This window comes from Phyllostomus hastatus, unplaced genomic scaffold (genome assembly GCF_019186645.2).
Source record: "Phyllostomus hastatus isolate PE091 unplaced genomic scaffold, TTU_PhHast_1.1 phas_contig_80, whole genome shotgun sequence".
NCBI classification, from domain to species: domain Eukaryota; kingdom Metazoa; phylum Chordata; class Mammalia; order Chiroptera; family Phyllostomidae; genus Phyllostomus; species Phyllostomus hastatus.
In genome coordinates this window covers 1,482,502-1,507,065 of record NW_025333960.1, presented here as the reverse complement: position 1 = coordinate 1,507,065, position 24,564 = coordinate 1,482,502, and the positions used below count along the sequence as shown (strand labels likewise).

Sequence of the window (24,564 nt, the reverse complement as noted above, 5' to 3'; positions counted from 1 at the left end):
AAAATGTCTCAGAAAGGCCTGTTTACTCTCTAGAATTTTAGTTCATCTAGCCCTTATTGTTTCCATACCTCTCCATTACCCATTTTTTAAATTATTTATTTATTTATTTTTAGAGAGAGGGGAAGGGAGGGAGAAAGAAACAGAGAGAAACATCAATGTGTGGTTGCCTCTCATGCACCTCACACTTGGGGACATGGTCTGCAACCCAGGCATGTGCCCAGACTGGGAATCAAACCTGCAACCCTTTGGTTTGCAGGCCAGCACTCAGTCCACTGAGCCACAGTAGCCAAGGTTCCACTATCTTTTAAATGTGTTTTTTTTCCAATGTATGATTTTTCCTGGTTGTAAGGATCATTAGCCTGCCATAAACTACTACATCTCAGCCAGAATGGAAAAATTAATACTATATACATGTTTTATACACACTTTATTTATGAGACACAATTCTTTTTGTATAATATTTATTTCACAGTTTTTAAAGGGAAAGAACAAAATTTCAGGTTAAGTACTTCATTCAAACTTACAGTTATGAGGTGGCATAGCAGTAATCAGAACCAGTCATCAGACAATAAAGCTTTATTTACTACCACTGTGCTACTCCTTCCTTACATCAAGGTTACTGATTTTTATTCTATCATTCCATTAAGGCTGCTTCAGTAGTCATCCTAAGTTATTAACAGAGACCCTTAGGGAAATCCTTGAGTCAGGTGAGGGTAGGGAGTAATAACCACATTTATTTGTAAGTTGGATGGTACTGGCTCTGCACTCTCTGCCTTCAAGATTTGGGCTTCAGGATTTCAGTATTTCATTATTCTTGCCAATGATCATAACCTCGATACTCTCCACATGAGATGAGTTAGGAAAACTGGTTCCTGACTATGTAGGCATATCACTTGTGTGAGTGTGTGTGTGTGTATTTTCAATAGCAAGATGAGTGAGATAAGGTACAAACTCACATACTCCAGCCAAGCTCATGACATCTCCTCTAGAAGTCCTGAATTAACAGGATATATAGGTCTTTGTCAATCTAAGAACAAATGGAATTGATAAAAATTTGAACTTAAAGTTCTAACTAGGTCTTTAAAAAATTATCTCTCATACGAATAGCAAATCCTTATGTTGTACACCTGAATCTAATCTAATGTCAATTATGCCTCAATGAAAAATAAATTTAAAATAATTTTTATTTGAATATATTTTATTGATTATGCTATTACAGTTGTCCCATTTCTCCCCTTCATTCATTCCCTCCCACCCTGCACACCCTCTCCCACCCACATTTCCCCCTCTAGTTCATGTCCATGTGTCATAAGTTCTTTAGCTTCTACATTTCCCATACTATTCTTGCCCTCCCCCTGTCTATTTACTACTTACCATCTATACTACTTATTCTCCATACCATTTCCCCCTCTCTCCTCCTCCCACTCCCCTGTTGCTAACCCTCCATGTGATCCCCATTTCTGTGGTTCTCTTTCTGTTCTAGTTGTTTGCTTAGTTGGGTTTTGTTTTTGTTTTAGGTGTGGTTGTTAATAATTGTGAGTTTGTTGTCATTTTACTATACATGTTTTTTTATCTTCTTTTTCTTAGATAAGTCCCTTTAACATTTCATATAATAAGGGCTTGGTGATGATGAACTCCTTTAACTTGACCTTATCTGAAACGCACTTTATCTGTCCTTCCATTCTAAATGAAAGCTTTGCAGGATAGAGAAATCTTGGATTTAGGTCCTTGCCTTTCATGACTTGAAATACTTCTTTCCAGCCCATTCTTGCCTGCAAGGTCTCTTTTGAGAAATCAGCTGACAGCCTGATGGGAACTCCTTTGTAGGTAACTGTCTCCTTTTGTCTTGCTGCTTTTCAGATTCTTTCCTTGTCTTTAATCTTGGGTAATGTAATTATGATGTGCCTTGGTGTGTTCCTCCTTGGGTCCAACTTCTTTGGGACTCTCTGAGTTTCCTGGACATCCGGAAAGTCTATTTCCTTTGCCAGATTGGGGAAGTTCTCCTTTATTATTTGTTCAAATAAGTTTTCCACTTGTTGCTCTTCCTCTTCTCTTTCTGGTACCCCTATAATTCTGATATTGGAAAATTTAAAGTTGTCCTGGAGGTTCCTAAGCCTCTCCTCATTTTTTTACTTTATTTCACTTAGCATAGCCTTCATTTTTTTTCATCTAATTTGTGACAAAATTCAGCCAATTTTGTGAGCATCCTGATTACCAATGTTTTGAACTATGCATCTGATAGGTTGGCTGTCTCTTCATTGCTTAGTTGTATTTTTTCTGGAGTTTTGATCTGGTCTTTTGTTTGAGCCATTTTTTTTGTCGGATGTGCCTGATACATAGTGAGGTGTGGAGCCTTAGGTATTCACCAGGGTGGGGTAGCCCACATTGCTCTGTTGTGACCCTATATGTGGGGCAGGAGTCCAAGAGGGAACAATGGCGCTTGCTCCACTCTGCCAGATTTCAGTCACTCCTCCTGCTTCCCCCCAGCAAAGTGGGCCCTTCTGGTACTGATTCCCATTGTGGGTGAGTTTGTGTACATTCTGGGACCCTATGGGTCTTTCCAACAAACTCTTCTGTGAGGCTGGGAGTTTCTCCCAGCACCTCAACCCTCACAGGTGTTTTCAATTGATGTGTTAAGGATTTATTTCCTGGCGCTGGGCCCCTGTGTTGTGCAGCTTGTCCTGCTTCCCAGTTTTGCCTGGTTTATCTGTGCGTGAATATGGGACCACCCAGTCTGCCAGCCACCTTGCACTCCATGCTCCACAATCTGCCACTTCACAGGGTCTACCCACCACTGCCTTGCTCTCCCGGGGTCCCCCGGCTGCTGTCTTGGGCACCCGGGGTCTGCCAGCCACTGCCTTGCCTCGACCCCTCTCCATCCAGATACCTGACTCTGCCCCTCCTACTGGTCTGGATGAATGTGTTTACTTTTAACTCTTTGGTTGTCAGACTTCCATATAGTTTAATTTTCTGTCAGTACTGTTTTTTTTTAAAATTTCTAAATCATTGTTGTTCTTATTTTGGTTCTGCGAGGAGGCACAGCATGTCTACCTACGCATCCATCCTGGCTGGAAGTCCTCTTAATTTGCATGTCTTTGATGCCTAGTGATGCTAAGCATCCTTTTGTATGTCTCTGAAAACAGGCAAAGTTCAATTGAGTAACATTGATATCAGACAGATTAATAATTTCCATTGGAGAGATAATTAAATTTATTAACATACTGTCATTAATTCAGCAAATGCTTTTTGTAGCATAGGTATGCCAGACCCAGTCTGGATGCTCAAGACCCAGAGAAGGAAGACACATTCTATACTCACAAGAAACTTAATGACTAGGACAGGACATAGGCAGATCAAATATGTGTACAGTTAAGTGCATGCCTATGAGGACATAGTGAAGTGTCAACTAACCCACCTTATAGGTAGGAATAGTCAAATGAAGAAAAAGGAGATGGATATGCATGGCACCAGGAGCAGTGTAAGTCTAAGTGTGATAGAGAAAAATTAGGTAAAGTAAACTGAGTTACTTTAATATCTCTGTGAGTAAAGATTAATTTAGTCTGTCTCAATTAAATGTTAATTTTGATTGTTGTTAAAGGATGACACCAGCACTCAGTATCTGAAATCAAAAGGCTGAATTTACTGCTTACTTAAGTGCCAGAATGGTTTGCTGATCAGAGATGTTCTCATTGAGCCAAGCTAACTGGTAATCTTATATAGAATTTTTCAGCAGGAGTTTATTTTGGATTATAATTGTTACAATGGTGGGAGTGTATTATGTGAACCTTAGAAGTGTGATTTAATGTTATTACAGAGGCAGGGGTAGATCAGCCTTCACAGAGGATCAATGGAGTGAGTCAGCTACTAGTTGGCTGCTTTTCAGAGTGTGAGGTTCCATCTGACTTATGGGTTCCAGAGGCATGTTTGCTTTAGCAAGTTGTCATGGATTGATTAATCAGGTTGAAAACCAGCTCTCATATTGATTTGTTACCATGACTATAGAACAGTTAGTCTTTTCCTAGAGGTATGGAACTTTTATATATTCTCATTCTTCCATTTTAGTTTTCTATCAGCTAAAGCAACAGGGTTTCAGGGGTGTCCAGGTGTTCTACACTGTTGATTCTTCTTGAAGACAAGGTTTATCCCTGGCTCTCATTTTCAGTGTGCATGTTAATCAGCATGAGTTCATTCTGTTTTTTTCTTTAAATAAATTTTTTTGAAATCTTCATTAGGACAGCGACTTTGTAGATTTAAGACTGTAGATAAATGAGTCAAACTATGTAATATACAACAAAGCGTCACAAGAAGGGTTTGGAGGGCACTCTAATGACATGATCTCAATTTTTCCAGGCCTAACCATGAAAATAAGTCCCCAAAACTCCCTAAGTCTTCCTTAATAGTCAGTTTGCCTTTTGTTTTTGCATAAATAGAAATTGTTCTACATCCTCTGTGGTGTTAATCAAGGTACTAAATGAATTTTTAGCAATGAATGGCACACTCTCCAGTTAGCAATAGAAAAATCCAAAGCCATGCTAATTTCCATAACTATTTTGGAAAAGGCATTTTAATTGGTTGGTTTACTATTTTCTATATCAGCCAATGTGAGGGACAAATTTTTGAGGATCATTTGAGTTGAATAGCACCTATGATAAAAGTGTTATCCTTAGGAATCTGTCCCACTAGTGTTCACTTATACCACTCAGGAAGGGTTTAATCCCTTCAGACCCTTTATAAGAAATAGTCCACTCTGAGAAAACTATATACTTGAAAGATCTGACTAAGCATCTGATAGAACAATTGGCCTTGGTCTTGAATTACAAACAACCTGAATCCAGGAGCTGTGATCAGCCTCAGTGGAGCTCTGTGCATATTGTCTTTGGATTCATGATAACCAGCCACTATTAAATCCCAAGAAAATTTTTATCCCCCTCTCTCAATGCAAGGACTTTTTGTTTTTATTTTATTAACCTAGTGTGGCAGGCATTTTATTAAAAATGAAAAGGAGGCCTGGTTGGTGTGGCTCAGTGGTTGAGTGCTGGCCTGCAAATCAAAGGGTCGCTGGTCATTCATAGCCTAGGGTACATGTCTGGGTTTGGGGCCAAGTCGCTAGTGGGGAGGCATGCAAGAGGCAACCACACATTGATGTTTCTCTCCCTCTCTTTCCTGTCCCTTCCCCTCTTTAAAAAATAAAGAAATAAAATCTTTTTAAAAAAACAAATAAATAAAAATGAAAAGAAGGAGAAGAGCTAGAAATGTGCACTTAGGAGCCTTGAGTTTCACTCTCAACAAACTAGAAAAAGATAGTTAAACTATTACCAACAAGGAAGTATAGAGCACAGATCCCAAGGAATCAGTTGATCTTTTTGGAAAAAATAAAGGGTAAATGTTCATTTTTACAAAAATAGTTTATTTTTGTATTATTGGTAATGTTAGTATAACATAGTTTTATACCATAATTCAAATTTGCTGCTCAAGCAATAGTTTGAAAGAGCCAAATTATAAAGTTAAGATGGTCATCACCCCTTAGTAAACCAATAAAGAGAACAAATGTGATCAAAGGAATAAAGAATAAAAGTACATAAAGAGTGCGACAATTGTTTCAGCAGAATCTGTTTGCATGGTCTTAGGTAGAAGCATTTGTTTTAGGCAGTAGTGTCCCTAGTCCAAGGATTTTCTATTAACCAACATTTCTGGGAGTTATCTAGAGAGTGTTAATTTAAGATCCAGAATGAGTGTGTGTCCAGTTCTGTTTACTTTCTAAAGCTCTTTGAAAATGTTCAATCCTTCCTAGATATCATCTAAATCAGGGGTGTCAAACTCATTTTTACCAGGGATGTCAAACTCATAATTTCACCTAAAATTATGCCAAAATAATTTTAGGATTGTATAAATGTAACTATTCCTCAACTGTTAAGGAGTTGAAATTACATTCGTCCCTTTGAAGGCAACTGTGAGGCTAATGTGGCCCCCAGGGAAAATGAGTTTGACACCTCTGGACTAAATCAATAATTTTCCATTTCAATTTACTTTTTTCTGAGACTTCTATTTCAGGTTTGAGTACATTTGCAAAAAAAGAACATAGGCTTACTTTAACTTAGCTATTCAGTGTACTCCAGGAAATTGCTTGAAACTCTCCAAGCCTATTTTTTTCCCTACTGATTCTCCTTTATTGTATTTACAATTTTGAATCTTTGTGTAACCATTACTTAGCCTGCACTATTTAGATAATTACATGGACAAGGCCCCTATCCACAAAAAGCTTATGTTACTTATGGGGTAAAACATATCTTTAAGTAGATAATCCATCTTGATAGTCTGCATTCTAAATAAAACAAAAACTGTTTTCCTGGCATTGGAAAGTGAAAGGTTCTATATATGTACATTTACCAAGTAATTGATGCCAGCACCTTTAAGTGCCAAAATCTGATATTTTTAACTAGGAAAAATATTTTAAGTTGTTACACTCTTTTCTGCCTCATGAAAAGGAAAGTAGTATTTATTGAGAACTACTCAGTCCTAGGTGGTTTACATGTATTATCTTAAAGGTAAGCTCTTTGTTTACTTTATAACGTAATAGTGTGATTATATCCAGGATTTCAATCCCAAATCTACCCCATTTCAAAATTAAAATGACCTCTAAAAACAATCATTGCAAGCATCAAAAACTATGCTTTTCTTATGTGAGTGCAGTACACTTGTTATTGAATTATGTAGGACCATTTGCTACCTAAGCTTCTAGTTAGTTAGGCAAAGAAAGAAGGAGTTCCTACCCTTTGCAACAGCATGGATAGAACTGAGAGCACTATGCTAAGTGAAATAAGCCAGGCAGTGAAAGAGAAATACCATATGATCTCACCTATAAGTGGAACTTAATCAAAAAAACAAGCAAGCAAAATATAACCAGACATTTAAATAAAGAACAAACTGACAGTAACCAGAGGGGAGAGAGGAGAGGGATAATGGGAGGAAATAGGGGAAGAACCATCAATGAACATGTATAACAAACATAAGGAAAAAGCCAAAGGGGGGTAGGTTTGAGAGTGGGAGGAGGGGATGGCTGGGGTGGGGGAGTGGCATGGTGAAATGGAGACAACCACTTAAACAACAATAAAAAAATTATAAAAATAAAATAAAATATTTATCTGAAAAAAGAATGCAAATTTTAGGCATGCATGTTTTCATGCAGGCTAATGTATAGAACCATCTACATATCTATGGCATATTATGAGAACAAATCATGTTCCTCCTGAATCCTTAATGAAATGTTAAATTATATTTGGTATCTTCAATTCATTAAGGCAGAAAATAAGTAATATATATTTTTTTATTTTAATTGTTGTTGCAGTACAATTTTCTATCTTTTACTCCCATCCCAGCCCACCCACCCAGCCCTCCCCTCATCCCTCCCATTTCCACCCGCCCCTAGTTTTTATCCATGTGTCCTTTATACTCATTCCTGTACACCCTTCCCATTTTACCCTGAAATTCCCGCCCCTCTCCCTCTGAACTCTGTAAGTCTGTTCTCTATTTCAGTATCTTTGGTTATATTTTGCTTGTTTGTTTGTTTTGTTGTTTAGGTTCCTGTTAAAGGTGAGATCATATGGTATTTGTCTTTCACTGCCTGGCTTATTTCGCTTAGCATAATACTTTCCAGTTGCATCCATGCTGTTGCAAAGGGTAGGAGCTCCTTCTTTCTTTCTGTTGCATACAATTCCATTGTGTAAATGTACCATAGTTGTTTGATCCATTCATTTACTGATGGGCATCTAGGTTGCTTCCAACACTTGGCTATTGTAAATTGTGTTGCTATGAACATTGGGGTGCATAGGTTGTTTTGGAATGGTGTTTCAGGGTTCTTAGGATGTAATCCTAGCAGTGGAATTGCTGGGTCAAAAGGCAGATCCATTTTTAGTTTCCTGAGAAAATTCCATACTGTTTTCCATAGTGATTGTACCAGTCTGCAGTCCCACCAACAGTGCAATAGGGTTCCCTTTTCTCCACAACCTCTCCAACACTTGTTGTTTGCTGCTTTGTTTATGATGCCCATTCTGACTGGTGTGAAGTGGTATCTCACTGTGATTTTAATTTGCATGTCTCTGACAGCCAGCAATACTGAGCATCTTTTCATGTATTTGTGAATGCTCTGTATGTCCTCCTTGGAGAAGAGTCTGTTCAAGTCCTTAGCCCATTTTTTATTTGGGTTGCTTGTCTTCTTAGAGTGGAGTCGTGTAAGTTCTTTATATATTTTTAAGATTAAACCCTTGTCTGAGGTATCATTAGCAAATATGTTTTCCCATATGGTTGGTTCTCTTTTTATTTTGATACTGTTTTCTTTAGCTGTGCAGAAGCTTTTTATTTTGGTGAGATCCCATTTGTTTATTCTTTCCTTTATATGCCTTGCTCTGGGGGACGTATCAGTAAAAATGTTACCGTGTGAAATATCTGGGATTTTCCTGCCTATTTTTTCTTCTAGGACTTTAATGGTGACACGACTTATATTTCAGTCTTTTATCCACCGTGAATTTATTTTTGTATATGGTGTAAGTTGGTGCTCAAGTTTCATTTTTTTGCACGTAGCTGTCCAGTTTTCCCAACACCATTTGTTCAAGAGACTGTTTTTATTCCATTTTATGTTGCTTCCCACTTTGACAAATATTAATTGACTGTAGAGACTTGGGCTTATTTCTGGGCTCTCTGTTCTGTTCCATTGGTCTATGTGCCTGTTTTTATGCCAGTACCAGGCTGTTTTGATTACAGTAGCCTTGTAATACAGTTTGATATCAGGTATTGTGATCCCTCCTACTTTGCTTTTCTCTCAAAATTGCAGCAGCTATTCAGGGTCATTTATGATTCCATATAAATTTTTTCCAGTGTTTTTTCTATGTCTTTGAAATATGCCATTGGTACTTTAATAGGTATTGCAGTGAATGTGTAAATTGCTTTAGGGAGTAGGGACATTTTGATGATGTTAATTCTTCCAATCCATGAACATGGTATATGTTTCCTTTTGTTTGTGTCTTCTTTAATTTCTTTCTTCAGTGTTGTGTAGTTTTCTGAATACAGGTCTTTTACTTCCTTGGTTAGATTTACTCCTAGGTATTTTACTTTTCTTTTTGCTATGTCAAATGGGATTTTTCTTTTGATTTCTGTTTCTGCTGTTTCATTGTTGGTATACAAAATGCCTTTGATTTCTGGGTATTGACTTTGTATCCCACTGTTTTGCCAAATTTGTTGATTAGGTCAAGCAGTTTTTTGACCTAGTCTATAGGATTTTCTAGGTACACTATCATGTCATCTGCAAACAGTGACAGATTTGTTTCCTCCTTTCCGATTTGAATGCCTTTTATTTCTTTTTCTTGTCTGATTGCTGTGGCTAAAACTCCCAGTACTATATTGAATAGAAGTGGTGAAAGTGGACAGCCTTGTCTTGTTCCTGATCTTAGTGGAAAAGAATTTAATTTTTTCCCATTGAGTATGATGTTAGTTACAGGTCTCTCATATATGGCTTTTATTATGTTGAGGAATGCTGCCTCTATTCCCACTTTGCTGAGTGTTTTTATCAAAAATGGTGCTGTACCTACTCAAATGCTTTTTCTACATCTATTATGTGGTTTTATGTGGTTCTATTTATGTGATCATGTGGTTTTTGTCTTTGCTTTTGTTTATGTGATGTATTACATTTACTGATTTACGAATATTGAACCATCCTTGCATCCCTGGGATGAATCCCACTTGGTCATGGTGTATGATCTTTTTAATGTATTGCTGGATGCGGTTTGCCAATATTTTGTTGAGAATTTTAGCATCTATGTTCATCAGTGGTATTGGCCTGATGTTTTCTTCCTTTGTTGTGTCTTTATCTGGTTTTGGGATTAGGATGATGCTGGCTTCATAAAAAGAGTTTGGGAGTCTTCCATCATTCTTGGTTTTTTTGGAATAGTCTGTGAAGGATTGGCATTAGCTCTTCCTTAAATGCTTTGTAGAATTCACCTGTGAAACAATCTGGACCCGCACTTCTGTGTGTCAAGAGTTTTTTTATTACTGCTTCAATTTCATCTGCTGTTATTGGTCTGTTCAGGCTTTCTGGTTGTTTTTCATTGAGTTTTGGAAGATTATATTTTTCTAGAAATTTGTCCATTTCACCTAGGTTTTCAAATTTCTTGGCATACAGCTCTTTGTAGTAATTTCTTACAATCCTTTGTATTTCTGTGGTGTCAGTTGTAATCTCTCCTCTTTCATTTCTGATTGTGTTTGTTTGGATCCTTCCTCTTTTTTTCTTGATGAGCCTGCTTAAAGGTTTGTCAAATTTGTTATCATTTCAAAGAACCAGCTCCTGAATTCATTTATCCTTAGAACTGTACTTTTAGTGTCTATGTCGTTTAATTCTGCTCTGATCTTGGTTATTTCCTTCCTTCTGCTTGCTCTCGGCTGTCTTTTTTGTTGTTTCTCAAGTTCTTGTAGATGTAGGGTTAGGTTGTTTGTTTAAAATGTTTCTAACTTTTTTAGGTGGGCCTGTATTACTATGAACTTCCCTCTCAGGACTGCCTTGGCTGTGTCCCATAAGTTTTGGGTTGTTGTGAGTTCGTTTTCATTTGTTTCCAGAAACCTTTTGATTTCTTCCCTAATATCATTCTTGACCCATTCATTGTGTAATAGCATGCTATTTAATCTCCATGATTTTGAGTGTTTTTGGTTTTTTTCCTTCGGGTTGGTTTCTAGCTTCAGTCCCTTGTGGTCCAAGAAAATGCTTGGTATGATTTCAATTTTCTTGAAATTCTTGAGGCTTGTTTTGTGTCCTATCATGTGGTCTATCTTTGAAAATGTTCTGTGTACATTTGAAAAGAATGTGTATTTTGCTTCTTTGGGATGGAGGGATCTGTATATATCAGTTAAGTTCATTTCCTGTAGGGCATTGTTCAATGCCACAATATCTTTTTGATATTTTGTTTGGAAGATCTGTCCATTTTTGATAGTCAGGTGTTAAAATTGCCTAGTATTATTGTGTTGCTGTCAATATCCTTTTTAAAGTCCTCTAGAATTTTCTTTATGTATTTGGGTGCTCCTATGTTGGGTGCATATATTTTTACAATGTTTATGTCTTGTTGGTGGATTCTTCCCTTGAGTATTAAGAAGTGACCTTCTGGGTCTTTTTTTATGGCCCTTTTTTGGAAGTCTATTTTGTCTGATATGAGTATTGCTACCCTGGCTTTTTTTTTTCCTGTCCTTTTGCTTGGAAAATTTGTTTCCAGCCCTTCACTTTTAGTCTGTGTAGATCTTTTGTCCTGAGATGGGTCTTTTGTAGGCAACAAATGTGTGGGTCATGCTTTGTTATCCATTCAGGTATTCTATGTCTTTTGATTGGAGCATATAATCCATTTACATTTAAGGTCATTACTGATAGGTACTTATTCATTGCCATTTTTGTACCTGTGTTCCCCTCTTTCTCTCTGTCTCTCTCTCTTTTTCCTTGTTTCCTTAAAGCAGGCCCTTTAGCATCTCTTGCAGAGTTGGTTTGCTGGAGGTGTATTCTTTTAGACTTCTTTTGTCTGGGAAGCTTCTTATTTGGCCTTCTATCTTGATTGAGAGCCTTGCTGGGTAAAGTAGCCTTGGTTGCAGACCTCTGGTACTCATTACTTGGAATATTTCTTACTATTCTCTTCTGGCTTGGAGTGTTTCCATTGAGAACTCAGCTGTTAACCTTATTGGGGTTCCCTTGTATGTTACTTCCTGTTTCTTTCTTGCTGCCTTTAATATTCTCTCTTTGTCTTGGAATTTTGCCATTTTAATTATTATGTGTCTTGAGGTGGGCCTCTTTGGGTTTCTCTTGGTGGGACCTTCTGTGTTTCCTGGATTTGCGTGACTTTTTCTCTCATCAAATTAGAGAAGTTTTCCATCATCACTTTTTCAAATAGGTTTTCTATCCCTTGCTCTTCTTCTTCTCCTTCTGGTATCCCTATTATATGGATATTATTACATTTCCTATTGTCTTGCATTTCTCTTAATCCCTCTTCATTCTTTCTTAGCCTCTTTTCTTTTCCTTGCTCCTTCTAGGTGTTCTTTTCTACTTTATCCTCCAATTTGCTGATCTGATCTTCTGCTTCATCAGTCCTGCTTTTCATTCCTTCTACTGTGTTCTTCAGTTCAGCAGTTGTATTTTTCATTTCCTCTTGGTCCTTGTTGATAGTTTCTATTTCCTTTTTCATGTTCTTGTAGTTTTCAGTGAGTTCATTTTAGCTTCCCTGTAGTTTCTGGTAGTTCATTGTGAGCTCATTGAGCTTCCTGACAATCATTGCTTTGAACTCAATATCTGATAGCTGAGTTGCCTCTATTTCATTTAGCATTCTTTCTGAGACTTCCTCCTTTCCTTTCATTTGGGGTTTGTTTCTTTGTCTTCCCATTGTTGGTGAGATTCTTCTTGTTAGCCTCTGCTTCTTAAATTGATCTGTTCTGGCTCCCTGGGTTTGTGGTGTGAACTTCTGTAGTAGAATAGCAGTGAGTTTTAGTGGTGCAGTCCTTGATCTCCCGAGCTCACTGGTCTTGGGCTGTCATTTAGTTGGCTTGGTATTTGCCTTTGGGTTTTGATTGTTGTTGTGTCTTTCTTTGGTGGGTTCTTACCACCAGCTGGTTAAATGACGGTCACTCTGTCCACCACCTTTTGTGTTTTGTTGTGCTGGTGAGGGCAGGTTGTGTTGAAGCTGATTCTTCTGTGTGTATAAGGTTTTAAGGATTTAAAACCTAACCTCTTGCTCTTGTTCAGTTGTTTGTATTGGGACTGTCTCTACTTTTTAGTCGTTTTCCAGATAGGTCCTGGATTGAGGTTAGTGTGGCTTCCTCTCCCTCCTTCACCTTCTTCTGTTGTTCTCTGTTGGTGGTTCCTTTGTTGTTGAGTTTCCTCTTCCAGTGGTTATCCTGGTGTTCACAGCTTCCACCTACTGTTTTTTGTGATCAGTTGGAGGGGGAAGGCAAAATGGTTTAAGACTGCAAGAGAGTATTCTATGATATTTACAGTAGCAGCCAGTAGAGAAGAGATAGGAGATCCTTTGACTATGTGTAATGTTAACCGTGATCTTCCACCAGCTAGCTGATCTTTAGAAAGGATGGAAAGAAGATAAGACTGTTGTTGGGGAAGGAAGGATTGTGAGGTGGATCTATAAAGCAGTTAGGTTGTGGGAGGTCAGATTCTGAGGTAAGGTGAGAGTAAAGGATAGTAAATAGGTGTAGTATATGAGAGAATATAGTTATCCACTACAGTAATAGAGTTCAGGAAACTTTGAAATGGGATCTGGAAGGGGTGTTGTGAAGTAATTACAATTGCATGGAACAGCAATTATTTACAATAATATTAGGGCAACAATAATATGACAGAATCTATGAGATCTAGGGAACAAGAATAAGGAGTACAGAACCTCGAGTAGTATGCTAATGGGACACAGGTGAGTTAAAGGACAGTAGATTAGCAATACACTATGAAAGAGATATCAAGGGAAAGCTGTCAGGTCGTACAATATTACCAGCCTAGCAAAGCAGACTATACAAAAAGAAGAGGGAATCAAAAATACCATTAAAAAAGATGTAAGAGTACTGGAAAAATAATAATACAAATATGCAATAACTTGCAGGTTCTCTGTGATAGCAGAGTAAAATTTGTCTCACTGTTCCAGCTGTTGTGATGTCCCTTCTTGGGGTTCAACTTTGGTTTTTTCACAGATCCAGGATTTTGTCTCACTTGTAGGTATTTAAAAAATAAAAATAAAAAAGGCAGACAAAGGAAGGAAGAAGAGATAAAATTGGAGGAAAGAAAGGAGGAAGGAATAAAAGAAGAAAGCAGGAAAGAGAGGAAAAATAAATTAAAAGAGAATAAAAATAATAAAATTTAAAAATTAAGAATTGTTAAAAAAATAGAATAAAATTAAAAAGTCTCTTGGTTTCAAAGTGGCCAAACCAGTTTTTCTGCTCTCTCTGGCTGTGGAAGGCTGAGGGGTGATTAGTAATGCTTTTCTTCCTCGGTCAGCAGTGAGCGCACTGTCTGGGAAGCTATTGTGGCTCCTCAGCCTTGCACCCTGGGTGTGGGAATCAGGCCTTTCCCCAGGGTTACTGCTGTGGGCTGGGGTGCTGGGATGCTCTCTCTGCACACGCCCGCATGCCCTTGGCTTGGTGGCAGGGAGAGTGGAGCAATTGATCACTTTAGGAGAATTCCCCAAACAGTGTCTGTGTTTTCACTCCTTCCTCTTGAGAAATTCCTTCTATTCAAGCCTGCTGCTCCACACAATGGCCTGGCTTTTCCCACAGCCCAACTCTCCAGCCAAACTGGTGCCTGTGGGGATCAGGGCCCACTTCATAACCCAACCCCGCCAGTGTCCACAGCCTCCAAGGGTGCTCACAGCCCTTCTGTGTTTGCTAGCAGCTGGGTTCCTCCCAGTGCCACTCAGACCTTGTTTGGCGGGGAGGGAGCAGTTGTCCTGGCTCTCTCCCAAGGACTCTGTGGCAAACCCAGCAACTGAGCTCTAGGCCTGGTGCTGCAGCCCCTGGATCCCGTGCTGGTTCCTGGGACCCTACCGTGTTGCAGCACTCCTCTTAGGGTCCGGTTTTTCGGTTCTGCCACAATCCTTGGTCCCCTATTTTCACATATGCTGAAGTATGTTGGTTGCTTGCTCCTCTACTCCATAGATCGGCCAGGATTTTCTCCCCTGTGCAGAGGGAAGCCAAATCTGTTCCTTCCTACTCCGATGCCATCTTAGAGTCCTAGCTCAATAATGTACTATATTTTAAAAAATAAAATAGTTGAAACAAATTTTGATGCCTTAAAGAATATCAATGATCACAAACTCTCATTTTAATAAAATGTATTATTTTAATTAGTTTATGCTAATTCATATGTCATCATTTTTTAATTATGCTCTTACTCCACCAGTTACTAGGCACATATGGGAATGAGCACAAATTATCACTCTCTATAAATCATCTTATTTATATACAAGATAATTATTCCAAAAACATATAATCTTTTTAATAGTTATTAAGCAAATATTATCAAGATTTTCTTTTAGAAAAAAGATATTATGCTTGATACCTTGGAAAATATAATGACTCATGCCTTGCCTTTAAGGATGCATTTATCTTATATGCCTATATTTTTAAACTGTGAATTTTTTTTTGATTAATAGTTCTCTCAGGGTCACTTCAGAGAAGTATTAATAGAAATGTGTCTTGTAGCTCAGTGGATTGAGCGCAGGCTGGGAACCAAAGTATCACAGGTTCAATTCCCAGCCAGGAGACATGCCAGGGTTGCAGGCCACGGCCCCCAGCAACCGCACATTGATGTTTCTCTCTCTCTCTCTCTTTCTCCCTCCCTTCCCTCTCTAAAAATAAAAAATATAAATAAAAATCTTAAAAAGAGAGAAATCTTTTTTAAAAAAGGAAATGTGTCTTGTATCCTATTAGGTACCCCAAGTTAAGAGAAGTTAATGATCACTTCTTGGACTTTTGTCTAAGATCAAATGAAGGGAAGTTGATGATGCTTTAGGCTGGCAGACCTAGGGGGAAACTACTGATCAGCCTAATAATATCTCTCCTGTGTCTTGCAGAACAGGTAACTAAATCATCTTGTTATTACCTGACAGGTGGTTGCCAGGGTTAAATGCTACAGATAAATCATCTTCTTTAAGGCCAACCTGCCCCCACTTTTTGTTGGACTATGGAACTTCTATCTACCACAGTACTACATTGAAAGGGGACCCATGAACAACAGAGCTCTGCAGTTAACCAAAGCGAGCATGTCCTCTCCCTGGAAACACTGCTGCTCAGACTTGGCACTATAGGGGGCTAAATTATTTATCCAGCCAGATAAGAAAGAAAGTAGCTAAAAGCTTCCTGAGTTTATAATCTCAGTCCCTAGATTCATACAAGAAACAGGCCAGGCTCTTTCAGCAAAGTGAAAAAAAAGTCTTCCTCCAAAGTCCTCTTCTATCACCTCTTACACCTGACGTAAGTCCCAACCATGGTTAAAAGAGTTGTTCCCATCACTCTTGGATTCATTGAGTACTGTGTGCCAGGCATTTGAAATAAACTTAAAATATGTAAAAAATGGACTTTGCCCTGAATAAGCTTACAATACATCCACGTGAACAAACTCAGAAACCATAGGAAAAGTTAAATTTCTCATTCATTCATTCCAGACACACATATCAGGTACAGTACTAGTTACTGAAGATGCAGTATTGAAAGTTGAAAAACAGATGATAATGCAAATAACCATCTGACTAGTGCAATGGTAGGCAAAAGATGTTAAGTAATAGTGATGTTCAGTAAATGTCATGAGATCAGAGAAGTTCTTAGGTTTGGTTCTTAGTTATAGATATTGCTATAAATATCTATATATTTAGCCAAACACCAACCAGCACTCCACAAATGCAGTGACTCTTCTACGACCCTCTCTACAGTAAAGGGACCTGGTTTAGCCTGAGACTAGCACTTTAAAATTATTTTGACTGATTGTGCAGATCAGGGTTGTCAGATTGGGTGTGCATGAAATGAGGTCACTGATGAGAGGAGTGTCTGCAAGTACAAGAGTGTCTCTCCTTCCATTGAATTCGCCTTAGTTTCAGGAGCCATATTTCAGGTCAGGAAATATGGCCCTGACATTTAAGAACATTCATTGTGGTACTTTGGAGGAGAGAACAAAAAACATCACTTAAAAACTTTGTGTTTATTATTACAGTCAATTGGAAGTTCTTACACAATTACTTTTCTTGTGGAGGGTTGTACTTAAAGTCATAATATATAAAAGATATTTCTGTTACTTGTTGCAGTCTCTGGATTTCTGGGTCTAATTTGTATCTCTTTTAAGGTACTTGTCATGATCTCCTTCACTTATTTGCATACATGGCTCTTTCTACCCCTCAACTTCTTAATGGCTAGAAATATGCCTTATTCATCTTTCTAAATTCCCTTTATCACTTAGCACATTGCCTTGCACATATTAGGCAATCAATGACTATCTGGTGAATTAACTGTATCATCCAAAAGTGGAAGATGCACTGGACAGTTAGATCTGAGGGCCTTCCTTTGACCCTCAAACCTTAAATTTACCAAAGAATTGTCCTTTCCTAATGGAGAAAACTTACGCAACTCAAGAAGAGAGGAAAAGACAGGCTTGTAATGATGAGGAATGGAAAGGACACATCTCTAGCTAACAAGATCAGTGAAATCATTGTGAATTATCAACAGGAAGGCAGATGTCAAAGTCAAGTTACCCTCATATTTAAACCTGGAGTTCTTATTCTAAAGGGGGTATGCATCGTGTCAACCAGTGTTGGATATTATATAGAATATAAAGCCTGCAGTGGAATCAGCATCATGCATAAGAACAAGCAGATGGAACACTGTGAATAGAAATGACATTAAATTTGGTTATGGACTATCTAGTAGACATCACTATTGCTTAGAAGTAGCACCAAGGCAACAAAGAGAAAGGTCAAAAGGCCTAGAAACATGATACAAACCGTAGCAGTAAGGAGGCTATCTACAATGAAGTGTCTGTTCTTATCATTCTCTGTAGGTGGAATTGGCTGCATAGGTCAAGACAAGGGCCAGATTAGAAAGTGCCTGGATGTGGTGGAGATCTATAACCCTGATGGGGACTTCTGGAGAGAAGGCCCACCTATGCCAAGTTCCCTGCTCTCTCTTCGAACCAATTCTACCAATGCAGGAACAGTGGATGGGAAGCTGTATATCTGTGGAGGATTCCATGGAGCAGGTATTGATCCATTTAAAAATGTTTTATAACTTTGGTGTTGATTTGACTTCCCTTAACTAACCCAGTACCAAAAATAAGCCTGAGAACAGTATGAGGACTGGCAAAAGCATGGATTTTAGTGTTCAGTGATCTTGAGCAACTCACCAAACCTTTGAATTTGAGTTATCACATCCACAAAATGGAGCTACTACCTCCAAAGGATACCATAAGAATAAAATGAGATCTAGTTTATAATGTGAGTATGAGGAGGCATCAGAGACAGAAGGCCTGATTGTAGTACCAAATAAGAAATATTTTTTATTTTTAATTAGAGTAGACATTCAATATTATTTTATATTAGTTTAAAATGTACAACATAATGGTTAGATGTTTATATAATTTATAAAGTGGTCCCCCAATAAGTCTAATACCCACCTGGAACCATACATAATTATTACAATATTGACTATAATCCTTGTGCTGTACTTTTCACCCTCATGACTATTTTGTAACTACCAATTTGTACTTCTTAGTTCCTTCACATTTTTCACCCAGCTCCTCCAACATCTTCTAATCTGGCAACCCTCAATTTGTTCTCTGAATCTTTTAGTCTGTATCTGTTTTGTGTGTTCATTTTTATTCTTTAGATTCTAAATATAAGTAAAATCATATGGTACTTGCCTTTCTCTGCCTGAGTTGTTTCACTTAGCAGAACACCCTATAGGGCCATCTGTTTTCTTGCAAATGTTAACATTACATTATTTATTATGGCCAGTCCATTGTATATATGCTCCACTTCTTCTTTATTCATCTATTTGTGGGTACTTTAGATGGCTTCCATATCTCGGCTATTATATATAATGCTGCATTAAATGTAGAGGTGTACATGCCTTTTCTAATTAGTGTTTTGCATTTCTTTGGATAAATACCCAGAAGTGGAATTGCTGTGTCATATGGTACTACTCCTTTTCACTTTTTGAGGAAACTTTATACTGTTTTCCATAATGGCTACACCAACTTGCAATCCCACCAACAATGCATAAGGGTTCTCTTTTCTACGTATCCTTGTTAATACTTGTTGCCTATTGATTAGTTAATCATAGCCATCCTGATGGGTGTGAAGTTATATTTATTTATTATTTTAGTTCGCATTTTGTTGATAATTAATGAACTTGAGCAACTTTTATTATGTCTATTGGCCATCTCTTTGTTCTCTTTGGAAAATGTCTATTCAGGACCTCTGATCATTTTTCAATTGGATTGTTTGCTTTAGGGGGGTTAAGTTGTATGACTTAATAAGTTTTGGATATTAACCCCTTATCAGATGTATCATTGGCAAATACCTTGTCCCATTCAATAGGTTGTCCTTTTGTTTGATTGATGGTTTCCTTTGCTGTGCAAAAACTCTTTGTTTGATGTAGTCCCATTTGCTTATTTTTTCTTTTATTTCCTTGCCCAGAGAGACATATCCACAAAAAATATTACTAAGAGCAATATTGGAGAGTTTATTACCTATGTTTTCTTTCAGGAGTTTTATGGTTTCATGTCTTACATTTAAGTCATTAATCTATTTTGAGTTTATTCTTGGTATTGTACAAAAAGGAGTCTAATTTAATTTTTAGGTATCTGTCCAGTTTTCCCAACACCATTTGTTGAATAAACTGTCTTTACTCCATTGTATCTTTGGTTATATATTAATTGACTATATAGGTGTGGGTTTATTTCTGGGCTCTCTATTCTGTTTCATTGATCTATGTGTCTGTTTTTATGCCTGTATCATGATGTTTTGATGACTATAGCCTTGTGGTAAAGTTTGATACCAAGTAGCATGATACCTCCAATTTTGTGCTTTCTGGGTCATTTGTAGTTCCATATAAATTTTAGGATTATTTGTTCTAGCTCTGTGAAATGTGCCATTGATATTTTCATAGGCATGCCATTGAATGAAAATATATATATATATATTCATGCCTTGGGGAGTATGGACATTTTAAAATATTAATTCTTCCTAACCATGAGCATGACATACTCTTCCATTTATTTGTATATTCTTCAATTTATTACTTCAATGTCTTATAATTTTCAGAGTATAGGTCTTTTACCTATTTGGTTAAATTTATTTCTGTGTATTTTTTTAAACTTCACTCAGACATGTTTCCATTGATTTTTAGAGAAAGAGGAAGGGAGAGAAAAAGAGAGAGAGAGAGAGAGAGAGAAAGAGAGAGAGAGAGAGGTTAGAAAGAAACATCAATCTGTTGCCTCTCATATGTACGCCAACCAGGGATTGAACCCACAAACTAGGCATGTGTGTCCTAACCAGGAATTGAACTGGCAACCTTTCAGTACATGGAATGGTACTCCAAACCACTGAATCACATGTCCAGAGTCCTAGGTATTTTCTTCCATTTCTTGAATTTTATTGTCATTCAAGTACAATTGTCTGCCTTTTCTCTCCACCTCCTCCCCCTACCCCAGCCATCCCCACCTCCCTGCCCTGATTCCATTTCCCCTTAGTTTTGTCCATGTGTCCCTTATAGTTGTTCCTGAAAACCCTTTACCCTTTTCCCTCTATTATCCCTTCCCATCTACCTTCTGGTTACTGTTCATTTGACCTTAATTTCAATGTCTCTGGTTAAATTTTGCTTGCTTCTTTGTTTTGTTGATTAGGTGCCACTTAAAGGTGAGATCATATGGTATCTGTCTTTCACCTCCTGTTTTATTTCACTTAACATAATGCTCTCCAGTTCCATCCATGCTGTTGCAAAGGGTAGGAACTCCTTCTTTCTTTCTGCTGTGGCATATTCATTGTGTAAATGTACCATAGTTGTTTGATCCATTCATTTATGGATGGCACTTAAGTTCCTTCCAGCACTTGGCTATTGTAAATTGTGCTGCTATGAACATTGGGATGCATAGGTTCTTTTGGATTGGTGTTTCAGTGCTCTCAGGATATAACCTAGCAGTGGAATTGGTGGATAAAAAGGCAATTCCATTTTTAGTTTTCTCAGGGAATTCCATACTGTTTTCCACAGTGGCTGCACCCATCTGCAACCCCACCAACAGTGCAATAGGGTTCCCTTTTCTCTGCATACTGCTCAACACTTGTTTGTTGATTTGTTTATGATGGCCATTCTGGCCTGGATGAAATGGTATATGACTGTGCTTTTCATAAGCATCTCTCTGATGACTAGTGATGCTGAACATCTTTTCATATGTCTCTGGACACTTTGTATATCCTCCTTAGTGAAGTGTCTGTTCAAGTCCTTTGCCCATTTTTTAATTGGGTTTTTTGTCTTCCTAGAATGGAGTCATGTGCATTCTTTATATATTTTGGATATCAACCCCTTGTCTGAGGTATCATTGGCAAATATGTTTTCCCATATGGTTGTTCTCTTTTTATTTTAATGTTCTTTTCTTTAGCTGTGCAGAAGCTTTTTATTTTGATGAGATCCCATTTGCTTATTCTTTCTTTCATCTCCCTTGCTTTAGGGCACATATGAGTGAAAGTATTGCTGCATGGAATATCTTAGATTTTCTTGCCTATGTTCTCCAGATGGACTTTTGTGGTGTTACAACTTGTATTTAAGTCTTTTATCCATCTTAAATTTATTTTGGTGTATGGTGTAAGTTGGTGGTCAAGTTTCATTTTTTTGTATGTAGCTTGTCCAGATCTCTCAATACCATTTGTTGAAGAGGCTATTTTTACTCCATTTATACTTCTTCCCCCTTTGTAAAATATTAATTGACCATAGAGACTTGGGTTTATTTCTGAGCCCTCTATTCTGTTCCATTGTTCTATCTTGGTACTGGTTCTTATGCCAGTACCAAGCTGTTTTCATTACAGTGGACTTGTAATATAGTTTGATGTCCAGAGCTGTGATCCCTCCTACTTTGCTCTTCTTTCTCAAAATTTCTGGAGCTATTCACTGTCATTTATGGTTCCATATAAAATTTTGAAGCGTTTGTTCTATATCTGTGAAATATGTCACTGGTACTTTAATAGGTATTGCATTGAATCTATAAATGGCTTTGGGTAATATGGACATTATGATGATGTTAATATTTCTGATCCATGAACACGATATATGTTTCCATTTGTGGAAACATATTCATTCTTCAGAGTTGATTTCATTCTTCAATGTTGTGTAGTTTTCTGAATACAGGTCTTTTACCTCTTTGGTTAGGTTTATTGCTAGGTATTTTATTTTTCTTGTTGCTATAAGAAATGAGATTTGTTCCCTGATTTCTGTTTCTGATATTTCATTGTTGATATACAGAAATGCCTTTGATTTCTGAATATAGACTTTGTATCCCCATGTTTTGCCCAATTCATTTATTAGGTTGAGCTGCTTTTTGGTGGAGTCTATAGGATTTTCTATGTACACTATCATGCCATCTGCAAACAATGACAGTTTTGTTTCCTCCTTTCTGATTTGGATGCCTTTTATTTCCTTTTCTTGTTTGATTGCTGTGGCTAAAACTTCCAATACTATATTGAATAGAAGTGGTGAAAGTGTACAACTTTGTCTTGTTCTTGATCTTAGTGGAAAAGGTTTTAGTTTTTGCCCATTGTGTATGATGTTGGCTGTAGGTCTCTCATATATGACCCTTATTATGTTGAGGAATGCTCCCTGTATTCCCACTTTGCTGAGTGTTTTCATCATAATAATGAGTGCTGTAACTTATCAAATGCTTTTTCTGCATCTATTAATATTGTCATGTGATTTTTGTCTTTTTTTTATGCGATGTATTACATTTATTGATTTGTGAATACCATACCTTCCTAGCATTGTTGGGATGAATCCCACTTAATCATGGTGTATGATCTTTTTCATGTATTGCTGTAGGTGGTTTACCAATATTTTGTTGAGTATTTTAGCATCTATGTTCATCAGTGATATTGGCTTGAAGTTTTCTTTCTTTGTTGTGTTTCTATCTGGTTTTGGGTTTAGGATGATGCTGGCTTCATAAAAGGAGTTTGGGAGTCTTTCATCTTCTAGGGTTGTTTAGAATAGTCTGTGAAATATAGGGGTTACCTCTTCTTTAAATGCTTTGTAAAATTCTCCTGTGAAACTCACTGGTCCAGGGCTTTTGTGTGTTGGGAGTTTTTTGATTAATGCTTCAATTTTGTCAGCTGTTACTGGTCTGTTCAGGGTTTCTGCTGCTTCTCCATTAAGTTTTGGAAAATTATATTTTTCTAGAAATTTGTCCATTTCACCTAGGTTTTCAAATATTTTGGCATATAGTCCTTCATAATAGTTTCTTACAATCCTTTGTATTTCTGTGGTATCAGTTGTAATCTCTCCTCTTTCATTCCTATTATGTTTATTTGCATCCTCTCTCTCTTTTTCTTGATGAGTCTACTTAAAGTCAATTTTGTTTATCTTTTCAAAGAAACAGACTCTAGATTTATTGAGCCTTGGAATTGTGCTTTAAGTCTCTATGTAGTTAATTCTGCTCTGATCTCGGTTATTTCCTTCTTTCTACTTGCTCTGGGCTGTCTTTGTTGTTGTTTCTCAAGTACTCGTAGGCATAGGGTTAGGTTGTTTATTTGAAATGTTTCTACCTCTTTTAGTTAGGCCTCTATCACTCTGAACTTCCCTCTAGGACTGCCTTCACTGTGTCCCATGAGTTTTGGATTGTTGTGAGTTCATTTTCATTTGTTTCCAGAAACTTTTTGATTTCTTGCTTGATGTGATTTTTGAGCCATTCATTGTTCAATAGCATGCTATTCAATCTCAATGACTTTCAGTGTTCTTGAGTTTTTTCCTGGAGGTTCATTTCTAGTTTCAGTCACCTTGTGGTCCTAGAAAATGCTTGCTATTCAATTTTCTTGAATTTGTGGAGGCTTGTTTTGTGTCCTATTATGTCTTTCTTTCAAAATGGCCTATCTTTCAAAATGTTCCATGCACATTTGAAAGGAATGTGTATTTTGCTTCTTTGGTATGAAAGGTTATTCCCTTTGATCTAGAGCATTATTCAGTCCCATGATATCCCTGTTGATATCTTCTCTGAAAGATCATCCATTGTTAACAGACAAGTGTTAAAATCCCTTACTATAACTTTGTTGCTGTCAATATCTTTCTTGAAGTCCTCCAAGATTTTCCTTGTATATTTGGGTGCTCCTATGTTGGGTGCACATATATTTATAATGTTTATGTCTTCTTGATGGATTCTTCCCTTGAATATTATGAAGTGTCCTTTTGGATCTCCTTGTATGGGCTCTGTTTTGAAGTCTATTTTGTCTGATATGAGTATTACTATCCTATCTTTTCTTTCCTGTCCATTTGCTAAGATTATTTTTTTCCAATCTTTAACTTTCAATCTGTGTAGGTCTTTTGTTTTGTGGTGAGTCTTACAAACGGCAACATATGTGTGGGTCATGATTTCTTATCCATTCAGCTAATCTATATCTTTTGATTGGAGCATTTAATCCATTTACATTTAAGATTATTATTGATAGGTACATATTCATTGCCATTTTACTTCCTTCACAGCTGTGTTTCTCTCTCTCTCTCTCTCTCTTTTTCCTTTTCATAATGCAGTCTCTTTAACATATTTTCCAGTACTAGTTTGGTGGAGGTGTATTCTCTGAGCCTTCTTTTATGTGAGAAACTCCTTATTTCACCTTCCATTTTAAAAGAGAGGCTTGCTGGCTAGAGTAGTCTTGGTTGTAGGCCTTTGCCTTTCATTAATTGGAATATTTCTTGCCATTCTGTTCTGGCTCTGGGTGTTTCCATTGCTAAGTCAGCTGCTAACCTTATCGGGGTTCCCTTGTATGTTACTTCCTGTTTCTCCTTTGCTGCCTTTAAGATTCTCTCTTGTCTTGA

The 24,564-nt window shown here is 37.4% G+C and overlaps 1 protein-coding gene across 3 annotated transcripts in view; it reads left to right on the top strand.

The window, feature by feature from the left end:
* Positions 1 to 24,564, top strand: part of KBTBD12 (kelch repeat and BTB domain containing 12) — an 88,848-nt gene that overhangs the window by 41,304 nt on the left and 22,980 nt on the right. For all 3 annotated transcript variants that reach the window (XM_045850263.1, XM_045850262.1, XM_045850261.1), the window contains exon 5: positions 17,558 to 17,755. In XM_045850263.1, coding sequence (XP_045706219.1) covers positions 17,558 to 17,755 — 198 coding nt within the window. The remainder of the gene's footprint in view (positions 1 to 17,557; positions 17,756 to 24,564) is intronic.